Here is a 25,941-nt window from a genome sequence, read left to right on the forward strand (position 1 = left end):
TATTTTCACTGAAGTTATTTTAGGAAAACAGTTAAAAAACTTAAGCATTTATCATGTCTATTATACATCAAGCATTTACCTGAGTTTTTAAGAGTTCTTCTTTCCTTCTTTATTGCAGTTGGCAAACAACATATAGGTGCATTACCGCCACCTTCCAGTTTTTAGATATGGTATTATTCCAATGAAAACTCCTGAATTTTGTTCCAAGAAAAGGCCAAGACATCAGCTGAAATCTATCAGTGCAAATGAATATCAGCTGGTTCAGTCCCAACCAGATGGCTATAAAAAGGTTTCTCATTAATAAGGTGTCACACAAGGAACGTCTCATGATGGAAGAACTCGCACAAGACCGTTGCAACCTTATTGCAAAAATACTTTTGCCACAACCTAATATCTTAACTTATTTGTTTTGGTTTCTTTCAATAAAATATTAGGTTTCTTACAAACGCCTAGTGAACATTTTATGTCATTAGTACATTTAGAAATATGTTTACTATGTGTTCAATACTAATTTTACCCATATATGGTTTGTGTTCACATTCAAGCATCAACGGGAAGAGCGAGGGAAATTCTGCTTAGCTTGTTTTGCCTCTGGCTGGTTCAACCCCTATTCCCACTGTCCCCAGTATATCTTCCTACTTGCCCAGTTCTTTCCCTTTTGCCTGTTTTTCTCTCTGCTAAACAAAACCACAAAGAGAGAGACTGCTGACATATCTCTGTATGTTCTTTTGAAGGTGCAGTTTTATGTAAAATCAACTTTTGAGCTTTACATAATGTTATATAATTACATAATGTCATCAAAAACATATGTGAAGTGTTGCCTTGATTCTTAACTGCATGTTTGAGAAGTCCTTTAATCTCCATTCAGCTCCTTCAGACTAGCCAGCAGCAATTAGCAAACACCTGGTGGAACTGAGGATCTGCTGAGCTCATAGCAGCTATTTCTCTCAGCAGTGCTGGTAAAAACGTTGTTCAAGGGTTAATAGAGGAGCCATGTTGTGATGACTTAAAGGTGGAGTTTCAGAAAGACCCAGAGGTTTTAAAGTGACAGAACCCTGATTTCAAGGAGTGAAATTACTCAGTAATATTTTAAGTCATTTATTACATAACACTTTTTTTTTTAAAACTGAAGTTAACATAGTTGCACACCATTCTGCCTCTTTAAAATGAAAAGTATTCCTGGTCCCAGGGGCGCCGTAAAGGGGGGAAAAGTTATTTATTATTCTCTGTAAAATAATTCCAAGGGCCCCTAGTAGCAAATACGGATGTGCGTTTTTTGGTCTGGGAACGGGAGCATTTAATTTTTACTGCTAAAAACAATCTTCGAAAAATACAATATGATTAATTTTGTAATTGACAGGGCCCCAATTTTTTTTAATTTTATTTCTATGAACAAAAAATAAATAAATAAATTGTGGAGGGCCCCCTTGTCGTTCAGGGGCCCTTAGAATTGTCATAACTTTCCCCCCCTATACTGCGCCAATGAGGTGGTTTTTAGCGCTGTCAATCACAATAATTAGCATCAGTTATAGGTCAGGGAGGAGGTGGAGATTCATCTTTTCACAGATTATCTGTCTCATAACAAAGTGTCATGACAAGAAAGCAAGGCAGCTGCATGCTTTTAAAATTGTGCCGTTTTTTATGGGTCAAATAGACTCAAGAAATTGTAACAGCAGGGGGGCCCAATTAAATTAGTTGGCCCGGTCCCGTTAAGCCCAGCCGCCCGAGACAGAAAATTCTGCGGTGGGAAGTGAAGGATGCATAAATTGGGAAAAGAGTTACTCTGAGGTGGGGCGCGTGACAACGTGGCGGTATCCAGCCAATAAGAATCTATCACGAAATACTTTCCCGCTATGTGTCACTTTCTATTGGTTGGAATTTTCTTCAAGGCGTCGGTAATTGGTTAGCCACAGAAGAAGTCCCGCCCCTTTTTCTTTGTTATTTAAAGAAGCAAAATGCCAACGCGGACCTCTGTTCTGTGAGCTGTTCTGTGGGAAGGAGGACCGTTCTGCTGCCAGAGAGCTGGTGAGCTTTTAAACTTTGTTGCAGATACTCCAGTTTACTGTTAGCTTATTGTTTGCTTTTCCCCACATTTAGTTAAAGATGTCATGGTTCCGTTGGTATCCTGCTCACAGTGCAGGCAGGAAGCAAAAACGTTTTCAATGATGATAATTTGAGGCTTTCAGGAAACTGAGTGTTCCTGGTGTCAGTGTGAGCTGACCCTTCACCTGCCAGGAGCCAACAAGTGTTTTAAAAATGGCTCAAGATGTTTTCTGTCTGTCTACTAGACCTTTCTCTATGTTGATGTTTTTAGCATTAGTTGATCATATGCATTGATTAACTGATCAGCATGTCTGAACATCTTTTATACAAACTGGACTTCTGGTAGTTTGCCTGTCAGAAAGATGCAGACGATCAGTGATAATCATGGTAATCATGAGAAGCAGTTCCAAGCCCACCAACTGAGAGTGGCAAAGATTAACTATGCCTGGAAATTTCCAGAATAGTTCCTGTTTTTTTTTCTCTAAGGTTGTTCAACCTGCGATAACTGTGTAGGCCTCAGTGTTCATGCTGATGCCTGTGGTGTTAAAATCAGAAGAATGGACAAGTATTTCATGTTTGGAAGGATTGTCAGGAAAGACCTTCATCTAAACACAATAATGTGACATGAAAGTTTCCTTGGGATAAGGAAGAATTTCAGGCCAAAATGAACAGATTTAGTGAAAACCAAACTGAGCATGTCAACATGCCATCATGTCATGGTGGTAGAACAGGGGCTGATGGGCTTTTTCAGGCGTTGGCCATGAAAACCATGATGGTTTTCCAGTATTTGCACAAATGTGTTGATGAAATGTAGAAGAGAAAAAAATATCGCTACCTTTCTTCAATTTGTACAGTTTTATATAGATCCAGGGTTACTTTCTATCATAAAGAAAAATGTTCATGGCAGTAGTAGTTATTTTAGTGGCTTTGTCTAAAGAGAAGCACTGCTGGGCTCTGATTCTGTTTTTATAGTCTAGAAGTTGAAAGGCTTACAAGTAAACCCAGCCATCCATTTTCTTACACCCTTGGTGTCTATCTCCAGTGAACGTTTCGGGGCGAGAGGCGGGGTCACCCTTGACAGGTCACCAGTCTGTCGCAGGGCAACACAGAGACAGACAGGACAAACAACCATGCACACACACACTCACACCCAGGGAGAATTTAGAGAGACCAATTAACCTGACAGTCATGTTTTTGGACTGTAGGAGGAAGCTGGAGTACCCGGAGAGAACCCACACCATGTACATGGAGAACATGCAAACTCTGTGCAGAAAGACCCCGGGAAAGAATATGCCTTAAACCTTGCTAAATTTAGTAGCATTTAGTGGTCATTAGTCAGAATATAATTAATCTTTATGTGTTTTGCCCAAAAATGTTTGTAATACGCTAGTATCATCTAATTAGTGAAATGTGTTCTGGCTTGACAGACATGTTGCCAGCTGTAAATTTAAAATGATTCCTTCATCAGTGATCACTGCAGCTCCTGTCGTTTCTCTTTGTGTTTTTAATCATATTATCTCCACACTGCTGAATTTATCAGTCAGGAAAAGTGCAAGCAGCCATTTTTTTTTTCTGCCAGTGGACCAGCAGTACTTTGGTATACCTTGATACTAGTAACCCAAACAGACCTACAAGGGTATTGTAAGGTCAAAGGTGAGACTAGCTGCCTTAATGCTGTTTGGACTTTAACTGAGCTGTAAACAGAAATGTGTGTGATAACTTCCAGAAAATGAAGTGATGCATAGAGATCCAGACGTTCTCTCATTGATGAGGCCCAAAGGGAAAACATGACTCAAATGAAAGCTTCAGGTTGGTCGTAGAGCTTCCTGGATTGGTGTGGAGTTGAATATTTTTGCCTTATTTTTATGAAATAAAATGCTGTAAAAAGTTGCTTGTTGTCTTGGCTTGTGTTCGGATCATATTTCAACCTGGTAAGTTCCAGATGCCTGACACAAAACATGGTGTAGACGACGTAGACCGAGTCGACCTGGAGATGTAGGAATATTCAGCCATATTCTCTCATGTCCTCAGAATTTGAATTTGTCATATTTTCTCTATTTTTTCCCTCTTCATACATCAGTTATCAGAAATCGGCCATGATGCTGCTGAGTTCACTGGCGTACCTGTACTTCCTGGCTGCCGCTGCTCTTGCCGTCCCTGCTCAGGAGAAGCGGGTCCATCACCAGGCCGGTCTGAGCGACCACGTCCACGACGACAGTCAGAACTACCAGTACGACCATGAGGCCTTCCTGGGCAAAGAGGAAGCCAAAACATTCGACCAGCTGACCCCCGAGGAGAGCAAAGACCGACTGGCGTAGGTTCTGACAGTCCTGGTCCTGTAGAAAAACGATCATTAATCAGTAAGATCAGAGTATTTACTTTCTGTCTTAACGTAGTTGTGACTGGTGTTGTTGAGCTTTCTTTTATCATTTGGTGACAAATCAAAACTTAAGGTTACTATGAATGTGGTTGATCATTCCTTTGGTTTGACAGTTCACAGCATCACTGGACATAAAACACTCAGGTCATTTTACTGGCCTTTTCATTTCTAACTGAAAATGGAGAGTAATTATTATAAGTTTGTTATGATCTTGAATGGAAATTTCAGGACAAAATCTAAAGTACTGGCACGGTGAGGTAAGTTGTAGAGGTCCAGTTCCTCATTGCTCCAAATTTTGCTTCATTATTTTGATGGTTTTCTTCTTTTCTTAACGAGAATTCTACAGAAAATAACCAACCCCAGAAAAATGAGCGAAGGACATGGCTATAATTTAACCTTAAATTTCTCTTAATGTTTTCCAAATTCATTTTCTACATAGATGACAATATTGTATATTTACTCTGATGCTATTTTTGAGCAGGTAAAGCCCCCCAAAAAACTCAGTAATTTTGCCTTTTTAATTTGAAAAAAGAATAAATATCCTGTACTTGTATGGTGCTTTATCAAGTCCAGACTCCAAAGTGCTTCACTCACTCACCCGTTCACACACTGATCTGCTACTGGTTAGGAGCCGCAGCGGCCATGCATCGGCGCCACCAGCAGGCAAGGCAGGTGAAGTGTCTTGTCCAATCTGGACAGAGGCTGACAGAGCGGGAATCGAACTGGCAACTCATCAATTTAGGGACAAACTCCCACCACTGTCGCCACCATCACCAAATGACATGGATTCTTTTTTTTTTTTAAGTCAAATAAGATTACTGTTCAAGTTTTTGATCACTTCATAAGCTCCATATTTAAACAATCACAACAACATTAATCTGCAGATGAAAATATTATTTTGGCTCAGTCTAAAGTCAAGAAGAACTTCTGTGAAATTGATCTGTGTAAGAAATGATCTCAATAAAATATTTGAGACTTTCAGAAATAAACATGTTTGTCAACAGACTCTGTGTCGTTTTCAGTGACTAACTGTGAGTCTTGTCTCTACAGGAAGATCGTGGACCGGATCGACACGGACAAGGACGGCTACGTCACCCACCCAGAGCTGCACCAGTGGATCAAGCACAGGCAGAGGAGGTACATCGAGGAGAACGTCAACAAGCACTGGAAGGACTACGATGAGAACCGGGACGACAAGATCGCCTGGGAAGAGTACAAGAACACCACCTACGGCTACTACCTGGGTAAGACGAGCTTCCTGTCTGACTTCCTACTTCACTCGGTCTCATCTGACAACACTGAGCGATAATCAGCTTGGGTAGTTAATCGCTAATAGTCAGGACTGAAAAGTTTGTAGAATCAGTTCAGGCCTCTTTCTGTCCAGGTGAGGAGTTCAGTGACGTTGAGGACAAAGACACGTATAAGTCCATGCTGGCCCGGGACGAGAGACGCTTCAAGGCGGCCGACAAAGACCGTGACGGCATCGCCACGCGCGAGGAGTTTACTGCCTTCCTGCATCCTGAGGAGTTTGACTATATGAAGGACGTAGTGGTGCAGGTAGAGTTCAGTCCCGACACCATGGCAACAGGCCGGTCTCTGAAGAGTAACACCTGGTTTTGCCCAGTAGAATTTGATAAGAAAACTAGAAAATTTCTGAAGAAATTTAAACGAGGCCTGCCAAAGTGTGCCTGTCGGTTGGCACACTTCGTGGGCGTTCTGATGCTACAAATTAGCATCAATGCTAAAGTAAGCTACAATGTACTCAATAGCATGTGGAGATTGACAAACATGTTGAGTAACATGGACTTATGTCATTCAGTATGTTGAAATTAGTGTACAAGTTAAAATGAGCCAAACTGCTAACATTAGCCAAAATGCTGTCAGTAGCATGTGGAGCATCACTCCATTCAGTGTACTAAGCATGGCTAATAAATAAGAAAAATAGCTAAAAGCTTCTTTTAGGGAAAAGGCTAATGCTAATGGGGGCAGTGAAATGCAAAGGTTTGTGCTAAGGTTAATTTACTGTCTTGCGCAGCAGGGCAGTGCAATAACCTGAGAGAAAAAAGATAGTAAATGCTAATATTAGTTAGCACTACCCTGAGAGGAATATTTAGGCTTTTATTTTGAAATTCCGTTACAAAACTTAACGCGGTGTCACTGTTGCTCCCCGTGATTAAGCTCATAATTACAATCCTCTGTACTGAATAGCTCTCTGATAGCAGACGGTGTCCATAAACAAGTTTACTAAATATTGTACAATAACTGAAAACAGAGATGTAACTTCTATCATGAATATAGATTAGCCAAAAACCCTCCAAATTACAATGAAATACTTCTACTTCTGGTGGGCGATGGAAGTAATACCCTTAATCGTTTCCCCAGTAAGCTTCCCAGGAATAAGGTTGATAGAATGTTCAGTTCCAATGGTATCAATGACATCAGCGGTTATGACGACACTCTGATACCACAAAGGAGTCTCTCTCTTGAATGTAGCTCGCAGACAGCGTTTTCTCAGACCTGTTCCTCAGTTCTATCGCGACAGATCACTCTTCAGAGCAAGTTCGAAATTAATCGAAGCAAGCGGGATATCGATTCCAGATATTACACGCCTTTCAGAGAAGCAAGAATTTACCAGAACATCGACATGAAGCAACAACAGATTGCTTGTGAACATGAAGCTTTTCCACCTGAGCTTTCATGGGTCGACATTATGGACCTGAACATCCAAGTCGACTACGACGCTGTCATTTTCCCTTTCGAGGAAGACACAGACAGCCCCATTGAGCCGGAAGACGGATCAACAGAGATCCAGGGGGAATCAAGTCCTTCCGGCGACTTAGAGAATCCAACATCATTGGAAGTCGAGCAGGAAACAACTCCCTCTGCTGGCTTCGAGATTACCCCCTCGGTGGAAGTCGTGGAAGAGTCAAGCCAACACGTCATCAATCTCACAAAGCAGGTAGACGATCTTAAAAAAGAACTGCAGGGTAAGATTTTTGATCTCCATGAGGAAAGAGAACGAAGGATTGCATGCCAGGCTGAAGTCAAATCACAGCAGGAGGAGATTCAAAAACTGCAAAAAATGGTAGTAAAAGAACATCACCTGCGAGTCAAACGCGAACATGAAAGAAACGTGCCAGAGATCCATGTATCAAAGGTTTCTTGCTCTACCAAAGTTACAGCCGACAAGAGCGTTCTTCAACAGTTGGACTACTTCAAGAGGGAGGCTGAAAAATACGCCTCCCGCAATAAAGGTCTGATAGAAGTAATGGTTGAAGAATATAGAGTGAGACTTAAATATGAGGAGCAGCTCAAAAGTCACACAGAGCAAGCTTCCAAATTCAAAGAACAGGAGGAAACAGTGAAATCTCTGCAGGGTCAGGTTGCAGACCTGAAGGTGAAGTTAAAACTTGCTCTGGAAAACAACCATCCTAGAGTCTCCACCCAACCAGAGGCTCCCCTGCAAATAGAAGGCTCCCTACGAACAGAGGAGTTCAAGGAAAGACAGACCTCCCATCAACCAGGGAGGTACGAGGAAAGACAGACCTCCAATCTATCAGGGAGGTCTAATGAAATACAGACCTCCCATCAACCAGGGAGGTACGAGGAAAGACAGACCTCCAATCTATCAGGGAGGTCTAACGAAAGACAGACCTCCCATCAACCAGGGAGGTATGAGGAAAGACAGACCTCCAATCTATCAGGGAGGTCTAACGAAAGACAGACCTCCCATCAACCAGGGAGGTACGAGGAAAGACAGACGTCCAATCTATCTGGGAGGTCTAACGAAATACAGACCTCCAATCAACCAGGGGTCTCCATGCATAGCGTGGCTCGGCCTTTGCACCGACCCACACCCAGGTTGCAATCAGAGGAGTCCACGCAAAGCCAAACCTCCACACAAACATGGAGGTCAGAGGAAAGAGAGACGTCCATGCGACCAACCTCCACTGGTTGCATGAAGGGGCTTCATGTTGGCGTTGGCATGAAGGCCAATCTATGCCCGGCTCGGCCTTTACGCCGACCCACCCCCAGGTGGCACTAACCTAGTGGCACTAACCTAGGTCACTATCCAAACCTAGGTTTTGCTAACACTCGGCATTAATTGCTTGATTAATTGATCTCTCTAAATTGTCCTAAGGTGTGAATGTGTGTGCGCAAGGATAAGTGTGTTAGATGATGGATGGATGAATATTTGTTAAAAGTGTCTGACAGTAGAATATGAAACAGAGAATCTGCGAAAATGTATCTAGCTCTGCTACTATCCAGAAACATCCAATCAGAACCAAAAGGCAAACCTTTGGTTCTGATTGGTTTCTAATGCGTTGAATGTGTCTCAGCACATTCAACGCATTAGACTACTAGTACACTGCAGCTACACAATTGGCAGAAAAACACCCTAATATTATATCATCATTGTTTATAATGATTTAGAAAACAAAATGCTGTACAGGTTTGTCAAAACTATTTCGACCCATATTAGAACTTTGCATTGATTTCCTTCATTTTAGTAGCTGCGATTTTGCCTAATCCACACATTTTCCCTAACCCCAAACAATATTAGTCTATTCCTAACCCTAACTAAAACTTAATTAGCATCTTACCTCTAAATGTTACCCCTGACCCAAAACAATGAGTCCATCATATTAGGACCAAAGCCTGGTCCTAATATGATGGAACTAATGCAGTGTTTCTCAATTCTGGTCCTCAGGCCCCCTGCCCTTCATGTTTTAGGTGTTCCCCTTCTGCCACACACCTGGATTGAATCTGTGGGTGATTAACATGCTACTGCAGTACTTGATGACTGCAGAAGAGGTCATGCTGTTCTGGAACAGCTGTTCTGAAACAGAGACACACCTAAAACATGCAGAGCAGGGGGTTTAAGGACTGGAATTGAGAAGCACTAACCTAATATGACACTGCACATATAATGGTGCGTTCACACCAAATACGTTTTGAGCGTCAGGCGCAGCTGGTTTGCATTCAAAGTCTATGTGGAGGCGCGTCGAGGGCCGTTGCATCGTGCTTCAAGCCTCTAGCGCGGCGCGATTTGAACCGTTTGGAGCGTTTGACAAATCTAGCGCATCCAACGCTTCACATAGACCTTGAATATAAACCAGACTCGCCTGACGCTCAAAACATGTTTGATGTTAATGCATCAGTAGAATGTTCAGTTCTACTGGTAACAATGATATCAGCAGTGATGACATCACTCTTTGATGCATCAAATGAATCTCTCTCTTGAGTGTAGCACACAGGCTGTTTTTCAGACCTGTTCCTGTTTCAGAGTTATAAGTTATGAATCTTTTCCAGGAGTATTGTTAAAATTATTTGAAGGCACAGAATCAGCCCAGTACAGGTTCACATTCTCAGGTTAGAGAGACTCATCTGGTATAAAGTTAATTTTTTGGTACTGGAATCACATTTATTAATTTAATCAAAGCATGTCATCATGTCCAGAGCATAGTAGCATTTTGTTGCTTTTGCCACCACTAGATGATATGCATATAAGATATAACATAAACAGCACCATTCAGAGATGCGATGAGTTTATAGCAGTTGTTCCACCATGTCTGTAGTTCTGACGTTCTGCCATCACTGTGGTTCTAAAGAGCAGTTCAGAGAGGCAGACTAAATTCTGTCTATTTTGAGTCTAACTGACACTGTTTTGTGTCAGTTAGACTTTTGTTTTGAGTTAAATTTGGCTCGTTTTTTGTTAATTATGTCGCCACAGTTACTCGAAATGCCAACAAAAGTAATAGCTCCCCTCACAGGATTGAGCCGCACGTTTTGATATATATATTGTGAGGGGCCACGCAGCGTTACGAGCCGCATTAACGGTAGTAGGAAGGGGCAGTTATTTTGAGGTGTAGAACAATAGGGGCCTGCCCATAGCATTGCATAGGGATTCTATCCCTATGCAATGCTATGGGCAGGCCCCTATTAAATTGATCTGTTTGTGACTGTGGAGCCAGAAACATGAGCGGACCTCAAGGGACCAGTGGAGCTCAGGCTGTGATGTAACGAGTGGAAAAAATAGTTCAATCAGTTTTATTCAGTTGGCCATGTTATGACTAGTGTATGCAGTTATGTATGCTGTGACATATTGGTCTCATCAGTTGTAAAAATGACTGCAAACATTCAAAGACATTTTTTCTTTATTTATCAGAGTGTCATAAAATAATGGGGGCAGTTACTTTTGACATTTACATCATGTTATAATGTTATTCCCTCATTAAAAACATACCTTAGGTGTTGCTTTAATCATTTCATGCATATTTGAGAAATCCTTTTTAATCGCCATGGCAACAATTCAGCTGTGCAAAACGTTGGGGGGCGGGGGGAGCTAGCACCACTTTTTAGAATGAAGCTTCTCCGCAGAGCTGCAGTTTCCAACCTCACAGAGCAGCAACTCCCCACTGAGCTCCTACAGACTAGCCAGCAACAATTAGCAAACACCTGGTGGAACTACACATCTGCTGAGTTCATTATACTGCTTCTAAGAACAATGTTAAAGGCTTGAAGAAGAAATATTGTTGTAGCCAAAGGGAAACATCAGAGCAAGAGTGCTTAAAGAAACAGAGGCCCAAATTCAAGGCATTAAATTGCACAGTCATATTTCTTTTAAGTCATATTTAACATAAACAGCATTTTCAACACTAAATTGAAGGTCACATAGTTACTTGATTGTGCTATAGAAAGGCACTATGTGCCTGGAAAACACACAATACTGGCCCTTTAAATGAAACTCAGTAAATCACTTAGTTCTCTCTACAGGAAACTATGGAGGACATTGATAAGGACGGTGACGGAAAGATCAACCTCCACGAGTATATTGGTAGGTCAGCCCTGTTTCCAGTCTGACCAGTTACCTCTGCACTGGAACCAGCTGGTGCTCATCATGTGTGCCCTCACCAGGTGACATGTACACAATGGAGGACGGCGAGTCGGAGCCTGACTGGGTCCAGACTGAGAGGAAACACTTTGGAGAGTTCAGAGACGTCAACAAGGTGAGAGCTGCTCATACCTGGAACATTTCATCATGTCTTAAAACGTTACCGTATTTTCTCAGGATTTGATGTGACAGGCCAACACAGTCCTGTATGATTATAAAGGGGAAGAACAATAGGAAATGGTTTGTGATTTTTTTTTTTTTTATTACAAAAATCTCCAGGGAAATGTTAAACTGTTATTCAGCAGCTTTAGGTCAGAACTTTGAGTAGGCCATTCTAACACACGGATTTCCTTTAACCACTATAACTCTGGCATCACCATGGTGATAGTGTGTCCAAACTATCACCCTTCAGCTCTGCAAAATGCCTTGATGGACAGAGTGCTGCCTTCAAGGCACAGCTTGTCCTGCCAAGCTTCCTCCTCACATAGAAGCTCTCACCCACTTCTCTCCCACTCAGCTCCTTCAGACTAGCCAGCAGCAATTAGCAAACATCTGCTGGAACTGTGTATCTGCTGAGCTTATAGGAGCTACTTCTCAGTGCAGTGCTGGTTAAGTTGTTAACAAGGTAATAGAGGAGCCATCCCTTACAAAAAAATCCCATGTGATTTTACCACTAAACGTCCCAAAATCACACATATACTGTACATGTGCTTTCACATTATTCACACATCATTCACATGTGAAAAGTTGTATGAACCACGTGTGTGGTTTTCATGTGGCACATGTGATTTTCATGGGATTTTTTTGTAATGGATTTTGTGATTACTTCCTGAAGGTGGAGTTTCAAAAACAGCAGGAGTTCTTAAAGAGACAGAGGCCCAATTTAATCAAATATGACTTAAAAGAAGTTGGAGTTTAAAATTTTTATTAAGAAAAAAAAGCTTTGTATAATAGAAGACAATGTATTGATACTTGATGGTGTACTTTCATAGCACAAGGTGCCTGGAAAATACATAACACTGTCCCTTTAAATTGGAGTTTTTCAGTCAATCTTTTGATGAGGAACAAACCAGTTGGTGCTGGTTTTTGTCCCATTTTTTTTTGCTGGTGACTCGATGCTACCCGTCTCCTGTTCTGCTGCTGCTGCTGCTGATTCTGGTCCAGTTCTGTCCAGCCAGATAAAATAAGGTTCCATCTTCGTTCATGCTGCAGGACGGCTACCTGGATGCTAACGAAGTGGCCCAGTGGGTTCTACCAGGAGAGGTGGACCATGCTGACAACGAGGCCAAGCATCTGATCCACGAGACCGACACAAACAAGGTAGATGCATGGTTGCTTAGAAACAGTACATTCATCCCCTAAGTGTGCGCTTAAAATGTTCCACAGCACAGTTCACTTTTGGGTCAACCCAAACAGACCAAGGAATCAAAGGATCTCTTTACTTCCTGTTTGATCTGTCTGGCTGTGATTACATGACGCCAGATTAATATTTCTACGACATGAATTAATTACATGACTTGACTTTTTACTTTTTCACCAAAGTTACAGTTACTGTTATCTAAATGATTGATTTTATTCTCTAGTTGAATCATGGAGTCAAAATGTTGCAGGTTTTCTCATCAAATTAGAAAGATGGCAAATCAGCTGTTGAATCACATGGCTATCTCTGCAACATGCTAACTTTACAAAAGCAAACATTATGGTAACATTACCGATGTTCATTATTAAAACTGAATCATTTTGTCTGATTATGTTTAGTTTCTTTGCTTTAAGCCAGAAGCTTCTAAGATCAATTTAATCAGAAAGTTTAATTTCCTACAGTTGTAGAAATAATTTTAATTATCTTACTCATAAAATAATGTCAAAGCTATATTATACTGTTGCAGTTGGTTCATTTTTTATTATAATTTTGTAAAGAAATCAAGTGGGTTTATTTTGGTTATGGATTATTTCCCTCTTTAATTTCTCTGTTTTGTTTTTAGTTAATATTTACTTTAAAACTCAACATCTGCTCAGATTGTTTTTAGTTTGGTTTCTCTTGCTGGTTTATCTAAAAAACTAAACATCTATTTTAAAAATGTTCAGTTTCTAGAACTCATTACTGTGATTAAGTTGCATATTGAGTTAAGTGACGGGTTAAAATCTAACATTTTATTTAGGACTTTGACTCGACTCAGGCCCTGACTCCAGACATTAGACAGACTCGGTTCCACCTCTGCTGGCAGCACAGCGATGTATAATTGCTTAATTGAATTAATTACTAATCATCTTCTCTCTCTCTCGCTCTCTCACTTCTTCATCCCTCCTTTCTCCTGCTTCCCTTAATCACCTCCCAATCAACCCATGTTGGATGAAATGCTGTAATCACTCAACAGGACGAGAAAATCACCAAGAAGGAAATTCTGGCCAATTGGAACATGTTTGTGGGCAGCCAGGCGACCAATTATGGTGAAGATTTAACAAAGAAACATGACGAACTTTGATGAAGTGTCCTTTGGACGTTTGGGGGTGGGGAAGAAGGGTGGGTTAGAACTAGGTTCACTTAAGTCTCTAAAGTTTTGACTCTTCATTATGCGGCAGTCTTGGTTAATCATGCCCCTTTATTCATGTATGGAAGGTTTGCAACTAGAGATGCACTGAGGAATCAGCAGATATGAGCAGTAACCTGCTGGTCACTCAAAAATCCTGCTTTTTAAAAAAAATGTTTTACCCTGATCAGGGATTGAACCTTGCTAAGCACTACCAGGTCTCGTTGGTGCTCTTTGTTGTGGATGTAGTTACTGAGAGAAGACTCAAACTGCTTCTCACGTGTTCCTTATGTTTTCAATTATTGCCAACTTGAAGAAGGAGCTGGCAGTTTGAGCAGATAACAGGAAGGCTGCACTAGTAAAGCGGTGTTTCTGCTCGTGTTTCTGCTCATGTTGCAGAACATGCTGGCTTTGGAAATGTTAGCAAGCTTTTGGAAATCTCAGTGATCAGGTAAAGAAATGCATTGTCTAAAGAAAAGACACAGATGGTTGTTTTTGGCATGAGATGCAAAAACATGCTAAATGTGAATTCTGTCTTCTTACAACCCTGTTTTCTAGGAACTGTTCTCTCAGTGTGACGTTGCCTTTGCATGTTCTTAATGACTGCTCATGGCAGGAAAGCTAGAAAAACATATTATTTCAATTCTGTTCTTACAGTTAAACTCAAAATTATTCATACCCTTGTCCATCGATGCTACGTGTTCATCCAGGATGAGAGGATGCTGCTGGTCAATCTGCTGGGTTTCCTTGAAAACTGTTCAAATAACAAACTGAACTTGGCTGCATTGTTTGACCAGAATCAGATCAGAATGTCTACTTGATTTGCCAAAAAAAATAATTTCCATTACAGCAGTCAGACCCATCTTATCAAAACTGAGCAGCTTTTTGCATATTTTCTCTGGTATTTTGATAATTGTTGATGAGCTGAAAGGCTTTAGAGTTGGACAGTTTACTGACCTTCATCATCTTTAACTCCCTTCATAAATTCTGTCAGTGCTGCCTCTCTGGCTTGGCCGCTACAAAATATTAATATTACCCCCAATCAGATGAAACATGTTAATAAAATCCCCCAAAATACTGTTCCTCCTGGAAGAAACCTTCTGCCAGGAGTATGAATAATTATGGTCTTAACTGTATTCCTTCCTTGAACAACACATGAAATCTGTCTCTGCATTCTGATTGGTGCATCTCTGCTGGTAGCTTCCAGACCCTGCTACAGGAAGCAGTCACATACTGTGTATGTCAGGACGGTAATGCTGAAAAAGAGGCTGAGTGGATTCTAATGGGAAACAATATTCAGAAGAGAGGAAATGATTTCTATTAAAATGTAACTTGAACAAGTTAAGCCACTAAAAAGGGCAGAAATTGGAGGGGGGGAAAGAGGTCAATGATGGACTTTGTTACAGAATTTTTATAGTTTGACAATTAAAGTCTTTTTGTACAAATATTTGTGGTGTTTAAGCTGTATTGTATGATTTTTGTTTTGCTTTAGTTACTCAGTAAAGAAGCTCATCAACCTGTGAAGGTTGGAGGTTCACTGCTGCAAATCTGAGTCATTAGATACAATCATCTTCATTAAACTGGAATAATATAATTGAAAGGTTAATTTATTCAGTAACTCGGTTCACACACAGAACTAGATTAATTCCACAAACTGTTTTCAAGCCTTTGTTTAATTCAAATTTTCAGCTTCCAGCCAATAAAAACACATTTAAGATCAGAATATCACATCCTGATCTGTGCCTTTCCAAATAGAACTAGTGTTCTAGAATCTGAGGCAACTCAGAACCTTGTTGTGTTTTAAAAGGTGAGTCTGACAAAAGAAAATCACATCATTACATCCTAATAAAAACATATGTATTAACAATTATGAAATGTCACTTTTTGTATTAATCTAAAGAGGCTGTAAATGGTAGAAATATGACACAGTTTTGCTGGAAGTAGAGCTCTATGCTGCATTAAGAAAGTTCTCAAGAATTTAAAACAAAATATTTCATTGCTAAAATTTTTTTATTTTTTTATTTTCCTCAACGAGTTTCACTTCAGGAGTTAAGGTTCTCCTGACCCATTCAGTAAAGTAGAATTATTAATGAAAAGTCAAGTTATTTCAGTGACTACATGAGTGTTTAACATAAGTTAAACACTCGCTGTAGATGAATTACACACAGATGTTTTCCTGCTTTTATTCTGGTTAATTATGACTATTTCCCACTTCGATGTAATTTGAATATTACATCAGACCAATAAAACGGGTATTTTTAAAAATGTAATGTGGGCAACAAAAATTATGTTTAATACGTTAAACAAAAATATATTTATAAATGATACTTTTAATCTGACAAATGAGACGCATTGTGAAGAACATTTAATTTTATTGAATATAACTATAGACTGAAAGGAAAAGACTCCTTCATATAGCTGCTCTAGTAACACAGACCACAAAGATATCTGACACATTTAAAACCAAGACTTGAGTGTTTTTTTTCATCCAGGTTTATCCACTTTATTCTTACTGGCTTACTGGAGAAACGATTATGGGTCTTACTTCCGGCGCCCACCGGAAGTAGCAGTATTTCATTGTAATTTGTTGGTTTTTTTTGCTAGTCTATATTTATGATAGAAGTTACATCTCTCTTTTTGGTTATAATTCAATATTTAGTAAAACTTGTTTACGGACACACCGTCTGCTATTAGAGAGCGTCTCACTACAGATGATCGTAACTGTGAGTTTAATCACAGGGAGCGACAGGAACACGATCGTTACGTTTTGTAACGGACTGACCGTAAATTAGCAGCTCGTTTCTCTGAAGTTCTGAAAGTAATAAAGAGAAAAGCAGAGAAGCTGCTCAGAGATCTGAGGTGCACGTTTGTGCCGACAGTATAAAACACCAGAACTACATAATATTAGCTTGGTGTGATGTGAATTTTATTTTTCGTTTGAATTTTAAAAATAATAAAGTTCATAATTTGAGTCTTTATCATTATGATTGGGCCAGCAAAATGTATTTATAAGACAAAATAAAATATCTGGGATTATTTAGTCCATCACAACCAGAACCTCGAGGTTCTCCGTTGCTGAGAAATCAGCAGAGAAATGACCGCAGCTGCTGCGCTCCAGACCGTAATACGGAGAATCTCCCCACTGGACCAGAACCGAACCGAACCACACATTAACCTGTTCTAGAGCAACTTGCCACTGGAAAGTGTCGTAAGATGCCCCTGTGGAGCTCAGTAACTGTTGTGCTGTTCGTGGCTGTAATAATTTAATAATAATAAACGTTTCGTTTGTGTGTTTTGAACGAGCTCCCAAAACAAAAAATTATGGGCGCGGATAAATCACGCAAAGCCTCATGAAGGCTATGAATAAGGTGAATAGGATAAACATGTTCAGTGAAAACCCAGAATTGAACAGAAAAATGCAGTTTATGTCAGGTATGAAGCTGATGAGACGCATCCATTGTAGTGACGCCCACCAGTCTGGGGAACGTCCGTTAGAATGGTTGCGGTCATGTGACCAGTACAGGCGTGGAAAGGCTGAATTTGAGCCCAAAATTCAAGCTGCTGCAGAGTTTAAAGACTCACTCAGAGCACTGACATGTTACTGACACGCTCAGGTTCAGTGAGTCACATTCTGTACATTAGTTCAGAGTTCTAGCACCAGAAGTTTGTCCAACACCAGTTATATAAACCTGCTTCTCTGCCTGGGCTCCTCTCACACAGAGCTCTGTATGATCAACACCAGGCAGTGAGAGGGATGAGAATCTGTTCACTCCTTACATCCTCTTGGCTATTTGCCATAAACATGTAAATGTCACATCAATGATCGTCACATTTTCTGATTCCCAACAGAAAAACCTGTTTTGGTGTGTAATATGTGTAGAGAGTGAAATATAAATGAGTCAGGAGAGTTTGTTGGGAATTATTGGAGCCAGTGTAGTCCATGCCTGAACAACAACTGACTTAATTTCATCCAACTTTTGCTGTTTTGCAGACTAACTTAAGTGCCGTCAGGAGTACGTTGTGCCGTAATTGTCAGACAGCTGACGTAAACTGCTTGTGTGTGTAGAGGAATCCATCAGTAATCAATCACATCAGTTCAAAAGCCTATCAACATGAAATGATATATTTCAGTGGTTCAGTCATTTTTATAAACAGTTCCAGTTAGCTTTACACCATTAATTACCGTTTTATTTTAGTTAACAAAAAACATTTTCTCAATGTCAATTTTTATTTCACTTGGTTTAGCGATCTATTAGAAGCGTGTTTGTAATGAGGTATGAATATTTATGCAAGATTCCATACAAGTTGACTTAAACGTAAATACTCGTGTTTTCCTCTGACGTCATTGTGTTCTTGTGAAGGATGTGATGGGAAAAAAGTTTGGAGACTTTAAAACCACACACTATGAAATAAAAATGTGTTGTCTCTGCTCATCAGGACGGCCGCCTGACTCTGTCCGAAGTGCTCGACCAAACAGACTACTTCAGGACGAGCACAATCACTGACTATGGAGGCATGAGGGTGGAGGAGCACGACGAGCTGTGAAAAACAACTCCAACTGGACAAACCTCATCTGACCCGACACTTAGAGCACACCGTTATTTTCCTCACGTTAAACATTCAAACTGTACGAAGGCAAGTAATCATTCAGGAAGAGCTTGGCTTAAAAAATGTTTTATTTACCATTTCATTCAGAAAGGCCACTGCATCCACTCAAAGAAAAAAAAAAAAAACACCCAGGAACTGTACGCTTACAGGTTGCAACGAGCTGCAGAAATCTTCCACAGATGCATCAGGCTGTGACACCTCATTGAGCTGCTAATGCCTCCTCATCCTCACATCCTCATGCCTGCATCACTGGACGGGCCTCTTTGGCTCTCAGGTCAACTCCAGAGCCTGCGAAGCCGGTTCCACCCTGGGAGGAAACACAGACAGCTGGAGCTCAGCTACACACAGACAAAGCTCTCACAGGGAGACAGAGGAACTCTGAACACTGCCTAAGGCTTCCTCATCAAAATGTGTTACTGACTATTTTTGTAACTCAAGGAAGAACAATTAAATTTCATCCGACTGCTCTCTTCATTGTTAGTAGCAGATTTTTCAGCTACCTACCCTCTGCAGTGGGACGATGTCTCTCTCTGTTAGTTTGGCTCCAGACACGGGGTCAGTCATGTCCTTCTTTATCAACTTCTCCACACACTCCTGAGTCACTACAGTCCCTCTGAAACAGTCAGTCAGGAGAATCAGTCACCCTGTGGTAAGGCTGAAACATAGCACTTGATGTGCACTGCAAAAACACTAAATCTTACCAAGTATTTTTGATTTAGTTTCTAGTTCAAATGTTTTAGTGCACTTGAAACACAACAAAGCTAAGTTAGTTTCGGAGAGACATAGGCGCCAGTCATTCCTTATTATTGTTGAAAAAGTACCAGTTCCACTGGCAGGTTATTTCACTGTGTTATAACTGAAATAATCTGTCAATAGAACTAGTACTTTTTTCATCAATTTTACCGACTTAACACAAGCTTCTATATCTGGTTGAAAAGTTACTTGTCAGTTAGTTTAGTTGTATTTCAAGTGCACTAAGATTAGAAACTAAATCAAAAGTACTTGGTAAGATTGAGTGTTTTTGCAGTGTGTGACAGTAATGGCGGTAAGGACTCACGAGGGTCTCAGGACGACGCAGGGGACACTGTTACCCAGAGCGTCTCTGGTCACTGCACACACGTACCTCTCCTGGGGGCAGAAAGCAGCAGACTGGAGTGAAACCCTGCTATGCTCCAAACTGTTCTATCTAAACCAGGTTTGTTTTCCAGACATGGTTTCTCTGGGTTTTTTCCCCCCATTAGTGTGAGCACAGACTGGTGAGTAAACTGACCTGGCGGTTGAGCAAGGCCACCCTGTCCAGGCTTGAGTCCAGTGGGGTGAAGTTCACTGGGATCAGGTCGTTCATCTTTATGGGTCGCCCAGACATGGGACACAGCACAGCTTTACTCTGACACAGAGAACACACACATCGTCAGAGTGCTGACATGAAGATGAGTTTCAGCCGGAGGGTCAACCTGTCCTCTCTTTAGAGCTGTGCCAACAGAAAGGTACACATTAAATCAGCAGACACTATGACATCCATGCAGAAAGCAAACAGCTGAACCCGCAACAAGCTCCAGATCATTTACACAATCTGACACCAGCAAGAGGCTGAGGAAGGAGAGCAGAGCAGAGTGGGTCACATGCTGGAGGAGAGAGTGGATAAAAGGAAGCAAATCTGCTCTTTCATCCCTTTAATGCATTTCCAAAGTCATGCTCTGTCTCACACACACAGATTGTCTTTCTAATGTCATAGGGACTTAACATTGACTTCCATTCGTTGTCATTTCTCTGACCCTAACCTAAACTCAATTAACACCTTAGTCCTAAACCTGACCCCTAATTCAAAATCAGCATTCTTATGGGGTCCAGGCTTTTGGACCCAGATGGGGCAGTTGGTGCCCACAATGCATTATTTGGTAGGAAAATGGTCCTTCCACTGTACTAAAAACAAGAACACACACACACACACATAGCAGCCAGCTGCAGGGCATCTGCATGAATGGATCAAAAGTTCCACAAACAGAATGTTGAGAGGTTTTCTGGGTGAAGCACATCTTAGAGCAGCTGAACAGTTTAATTATACACCAAACAGGCATAATATTATGACCACTTGACTGCTCTGCAGCTGTGCAACCTCATATGTGCAACAAACTGTCAGGGCTGGATGACATGACTAAAAAACGTACCACAATATAAGCGTTTCATATCAGTCGATATTCAGAATTCTTGGCTTGTTTTTTGTTTCAGATATCTGGACTCCTGCTAACCTGGTGGTGTGTCGTTTCCTGTTTTATCCAGTTTTCACTTCACGCCGCTGTTTTTATTTTTAAACAGTTATGAGGCTGCTGTGCAAGTTACGCAACATGTTGTTGCTAGGTAACCAAAAAGTGAGTGAGTTAGTTTATGCTAGTCACATTGCTTAGCTAGTCATCAGAGGTTGAGCAGCTAAAGCCTTTCCTCTGCCTGTATCTCCCAGAATGCTGTGCTGGTCTGGATCAAAGTTCAGTGAATATTCTATATATTGAATATTCTATCAGCTGTATTATCTGTTAACGCTGATCATGAATCTAATTTATCTGTGATCATGTATCTGAATTTTGACACCTTTCTATCAGAACCAGCATTAAGTTCTTCAGTAATCTGAGGACTTTAACACAGCAGCTATGAGGACTAACAGTTTAATATAACTCCACCCACCAACAGGTGCCATGATGTCAGTGGTCATAATGTTATGCCTTCAAGGCAGGAAGCAATTTTTTTCCAGCTAGTGTAATAAAAATAAAATGAGCTTGTTTTATTGAAATGACTAATTTTATGCATATAGTTATGAAATGTTTCTGCTACTAGGCAACAAGCTAACTGGAAAGGCAGGTATGATGAGTTGTTCCAGAGGTGGTTGCCATGGTGAGCAGGATTTCATCAACAGATGAATGGAAGACAACATCAAAAATAAAAACAAGTGAACCAAAAAACAAACAGCAGTGAAAGGGGAATTCTACTGACGGGTTTCTTCAGAAGGGTGGGCTTGGACTCTGGGGTCAGAGAGGGGATCCAGAAGCTGGGCAGGCTCTGGCTGGAGGAGGGGGCTGGACTGGCAGTGGACGCCTCTCCTGAGCTGCTCGCTTCACTCTCCTTCTTCTGCCCTGAAGAAAAAAAAGAAAGAAAAAAAAGCCATACTTTAACCTGGAAGGAGGCAACAAATTCTGTTTAACGGTTCAGAATCAGCGCTGAGTAAGAGTGGCACCGGATGTGAACGGGTTGATGGGTTTGGACACGATGCTGTTCTCTCTGGTCTTAAACCTCTCCACCCTCTGCCGTTCCTCAGACTTGGACTCCAGCTGGTTGGTGCTCTTCAGAGCTTGCTTCTGCTTCTCATACGCCTGCCGGGCCACAGAGGGAACATTCACACAAGAATTACTGAGAATGTTTCTTAGTACTTGTTTGAACTTTGGCACTATTCTTTCTAGCTGTGATTGGACACTGGTGAGATATGGGCATTTCTATGGTAACAGGTTGGGAGTTGATAACATGAGTAGAACCACCCTCAAATTTTTCCTTTTGATGAAGAATAGCTCAGGTTATCCTGATCCTCTATCCTCTGTAGTTATGCTGCTATGGGCATAAGCTACTGGAGGACAAACTGACCACATTATTCTACTACTCTCCATTTTTGAATTATTTGCTGTAATTTCAGCTTTTAACAGTATGTTCTCTGTTTCTTCCAAGCTTCAGCAGGTCTGGTGTTCTGTTTAGCCGTGACTCCTTCCTGGAGGCAGAGATAATGGTGCCAACAACTTCATGTTCTCCTTCTGCATCTGATGGACTTAGCTCCGTGTTTCAGAGTTTAACCTGGCCGAGTTTCGAGAATAGAGAAATAAACTGAACTGAATTGATGTTCAGCAAGACTTCCTACTACACAGTAGAATTATGGACTATGTTTGTCCCAGTCATTATGAATTGATATAACTGTGGACACAACTAGTAGAACCTAGCTGTAGTTCCTGACAATAAGCACCTAGGTGTGTGATGATCTTACCTTCATCTTTTTGGCTATTTCTGTCTTCTGGTGCAGAATGTATTCAAGAATGGCCTGCTTTTCATACAAATATCCATCTGGGCTGTGGAAAAAATAAACTAACATTACTGTATGTATGTATGTATGTATGTGTGTGTGTGTGTGTGTGTGTGTGTGTGTGTGTGTGCACGTGTACAAAGTTACTTGTCACTCTACAGCAAAGTACCACAAATATCAGCTATCAAAAATAGAAAAATCTCTTGAAGTACAACAAAATGTCCGTCTTGATTAAACAATGTCTGCCTGAAAACCGTTTACTGATGTCACAAGAGTGAGTTGAACTTTTGTCTCAGGGGTTCTATGTGCTCTGGATATACGCTGTTTTCTGTGCTCCTTATTACATACGATGAAGCCATAAATCATAACCTGTGATTGTGTGTGCATGTGTGAGAGTGCAGTGGATCTGAGAGAGCATCGTACGTCACCACAGGGTCCTGGCAGGGCTGCAGGGACAGACAGCAGCAGTCAAAGTCTTTGATAGCATCTTTTCCCAGACGGACGCTCTGGGTTCCATAACCAGACGCCGCTGAACAGGATGATATTGACACAGCATACCAACAACAAAGTCAGCAGGAACACTTTACAGATAATTTCATTAAATCTAGAAAAAGTTCCGTATAAATATCTGAATCCAGTTCACGTTTCGGTATCAGGAGGTTCTGAAAGGAGACAGACCGGACCAGGACTGTGTAAAGGTCAGAGTTCAGCTGCTCTGCCTTTCACTTCAGTCCTGGGCTTGTTTCTCATTATTTCCTGAGGATGTTTTTGTTCCTTGGTGACCAGTAAACATGATCCCACCACAAGAAAGAAACAGATCAATCAATCGCATGACACGTTAGAATGAGCTCAATAATTTCCAGCTAGACAACAATCGTTAAATAGAAGCTTCCCTTTCAATATCATTAAAAAAGCTGAAATTTTGAAAAATGTTGGAAACAAGCAGACCTTTGCTGCTTGTTTATTTATTTTGGATACTTCCAATGTTTTCCAGTTCTCCTGTTACACGTTCTTTAGAAATTAAAGTCTTTTGATCTTTGAGAGGATGTACTTTATTATTATATTAGTTGCAAATGCTCTCAGAATGCCAATATGATCATTTATTGCAATAATTTATAGGACAATTTATCTTCCAACAAAATGTGTTATTGTTGACAAGTCTTCCTAGCTACATTTCAGACATGAATCCAAACATAATAAACAACCTAGTTTATCATTTCAGATCTATAAAATGTGAAATGATTCGGATCATTGCTAAAGTAATTACATCCCTATATCATATATATCAGTTAACAGTTTGTAAACTCCGGGACTCGATTTGGGATAAACAGAAGACAATGAATGGATTTAGGTTCTGACCCATCCGCTCATTATTATAGCCACCCTCACCCTGTCTGTTGATCTGGTGTGTGTTTAGCTCAGGATCCATTAGTAACACCATTAGCCAACAGATGCTGCTGCTCAGTGAAGCTCACCTGTGTCCTTCCTCTTCTCATGGTAAGTATAAACAGCTCCGGCTGTGCAGTTCTTCCCATGTCGAGTCATGTTGTCGTTTCGTTCCCAATTTTACCAGCTGACAGCTACAGAAAGTATCAGCTAGCGTTAGCTGCTAAAACTCAGAGACTACGCAGCAATATGCGGTGGCTTTATAAGGATGTAGAGCTAGAGAAGGGCTTCCTTTGGCGGGTAGCAATTCAACAGTTTCAATTCAAAAGATCCCATAAAGGATCTTATTTCTTGGAAAATTACTCTAAATAAATACGTTATGTATTCTAGCTGTGTTGTTTCCTCCTTTTCTTTTTCCCTTTTATTTCTTCTTCTCTCAGTTTTCTAGTGGACAGTTTGTAGGCGCACACCGCCACCTGCTGGATTAATGTGAGTACTGATCACATGATACTCAGTAACAATAGACCTCAGATTGTTGCTCATTTTCACCATAATAAACATAGTTCTGATTGTGTGATGAATTAGTACTTGAACTATTTTTTCCTTCTGTTTTCCTCCCAATGTTGTTTTTTTTTTTAATGTCTTTTACTGAAACAAGCTTTTTCCATTTAATGACTCTGATGAAGCTCTAAAATACTCGTAGAGAACTAAATACTAAACTAAACTCTTGCTCCTTATTTCCCCAGAGATCTCATAGTCTGAAAATCCTGCTAACCATGGGTATTTTCTCTGACTCCATTTTTCTCTCTGTCTGCAGCTGGTGCTGAACCTCCATCAGCAGAGGTCGCTGTTCCGCGCAGCTTCTATCACCGTTTCCCGCCTCAACAGTCAGTCAACCGACTTGCTTCCACCTCGTAAGAGTCACTTAGCAGCAGTAACATAACAGTACTGGCCCCTGCTATGGCCCCTGTACTGATGAGATAATACTAAATCAGTTTCTAACAATGATACGCGCTGACATAGAAAATTTATCTTGGACCAATGAAATTTTTTCCCTCCGCACTTTTACTTTCACAAAGGACTAAAAATGAAGAAGTTGTTTTCCTGGCTTCAGCCACATTGAGACAAGATCACAGTCTGCCTCACTTCATATATTAAACAATCCCCTGCTTTTGGTTTCATTCTTTTGTTCTGTGCCACCCTTAAAAACCTTGTGGTAAATTAGGTCTAGAACAGCTACTGGCTATATGATTAGTTGAATCCTGTGTTTTCTAACCAAATGTTTACCAACACAATGGAATTGGAAGAAGTATCTCTTTAACAGATGCCTTTCTTGTTACGGCTGCACGTTTTATGAGTATAGTACAGTATATGTATTTTTTAGCTGGGATTTGAAGCAGAAAACAAAACAAATTTTAACATTTACATAAAGTACTATAGTACTGCTAATGGTCACACTTCAGACTTCAGATGGTGTGTTGTTGCCAGTTAGACAAATGTTTTCAAATGTTAAAGAGAAGTAGACATTTTCTTTTGCCAATGACTTAAAAGTGAAATCATTCCAGACAGTGCAAAATTCATTGAATACACTGAATAAACCCACATGCAACCAAATAATCTCCTGATGGTAATTAGTGTTTAATTTAATCGAAGCATAGCTGGAGCTGTTCTGCTTTTGGCCTCAGAGTTTATTAGAGACCATCAGAGAACAAAGAGCAGCATGGAGACCAGGGGATGCAGCGCCGGGTCAGGGAGAAAGCTGTGGAGAAGCAGGGTTAGGCTCCAGAACTGTATCTCAAACACTGAACATCTCCCAAAGCTCTGGTCAGCCTGTAATCTGGACATGACATAAAACAGGGGTGTCAAACTCCAGTCCTCAAGGGCCGCTGTCCTGCAACTTTTAGATGTGCCTCTGTTGCACCACCTGAATAGAATAATTAGGTTATTAGCAAGGCTCTGGACAACTTGTCTACACAAGGAGGAGGTAATTAAGCCATTTCGTTCCAGTATTTTGTACCTGTGGCACATCTAAATTCTGCAGGACAGA

The 25,941-nt window shown here is 40.8% G+C and overlaps 2 protein-coding genes and 1 long non-coding RNA gene across 4 annotated transcripts; 1 reads left to right on the plus strand and 2 right to left on the minus strand.

Moving 5' to 3' along the window:
• Positions 1-1,899: 1,899 nt before the first annotated feature.
• rcn3 (reticulocalbin 3, EF-hand calcium binding domain) lies at positions 1,900-18,926 on the plus strand. Of its 2 annotated transcripts, none has more exons than XM_028022113.1 (8): positions 1,900-2,025; positions 4,124-4,357; positions 5,474-5,667; positions 5,808-5,980; positions 11,201-11,261; positions 11,342-11,433; positions 12,531-12,638; positions 18,284-18,926. In XM_028022113.1, the coding sequence occupies exons 2-8, from the start codon at positions 4,140-4,142 to the stop codon at positions 18,389-18,391; spliced, it is 954 nt and encodes a 317-aa protein (XP_027877914.1). In that variant the 5' UTR covers positions 1,900-2,025; positions 4,124-4,139; the 3' UTR covers positions 18,392-18,926. The 2 variants fall into 2 exon arrangements, with proteins under 2 accessions (XP_027877914.1, XP_027877912.1); XM_028022111.1 differs by lacking the exon at positions 18,284-18,926 and adding an exon at positions 13,694-15,293.
• On the minus strand, positions 6,287-8,275 carry LOC114147619 (uncharacterized). Its single transcript, XR_003596087.1, has 2 exons — positions 8,222-8,275; positions 6,287-8,005 (listed from the first exon to the last, which is right to left on the minus strand). It is a non-coding gene; the product is annotated as an uncharacterized LOC114147619 (long non-coding RNA).
• On the minus strand, positions 18,505-24,323 carry nosip (nitric oxide synthase interacting protein). The gene is made up of 9 exons (XM_028022115.1): positions 23,984-24,323; positions 22,932-23,037; positions 22,473-22,554; positions 21,681-21,816; positions 21,440-21,579; positions 19,725-19,841; positions 19,512-19,582; positions 18,959-19,067; positions 18,505-18,761 (listed from the first exon to the last, which is right to left on the minus strand). Exons 1-9 carry the CDS (start codon positions 24,051-24,053, stop codon positions 18,690-18,692), a joined length of 903 nt encoding a protein of 300 aa, XP_027877916.1. The 5' UTR covers positions 24,054-24,323; the 3' UTR covers positions 18,505-18,689.
• Between the last annotated feature and the right edge of the window lie 1,618 nt (positions 24,324-25,941).

The sequence above is a fragment of the Xiphophorus couchianus genome, chromosome 7, assembly GCF_001444195.1.
Source record: "Xiphophorus couchianus chromosome 7, X_couchianus-1.0, whole genome shotgun sequence".
NCBI classification, from domain to species: Eukaryota; Metazoa; Chordata; class Actinopteri; order Cyprinodontiformes; family Poeciliidae; genus Xiphophorus; species Xiphophorus couchianus.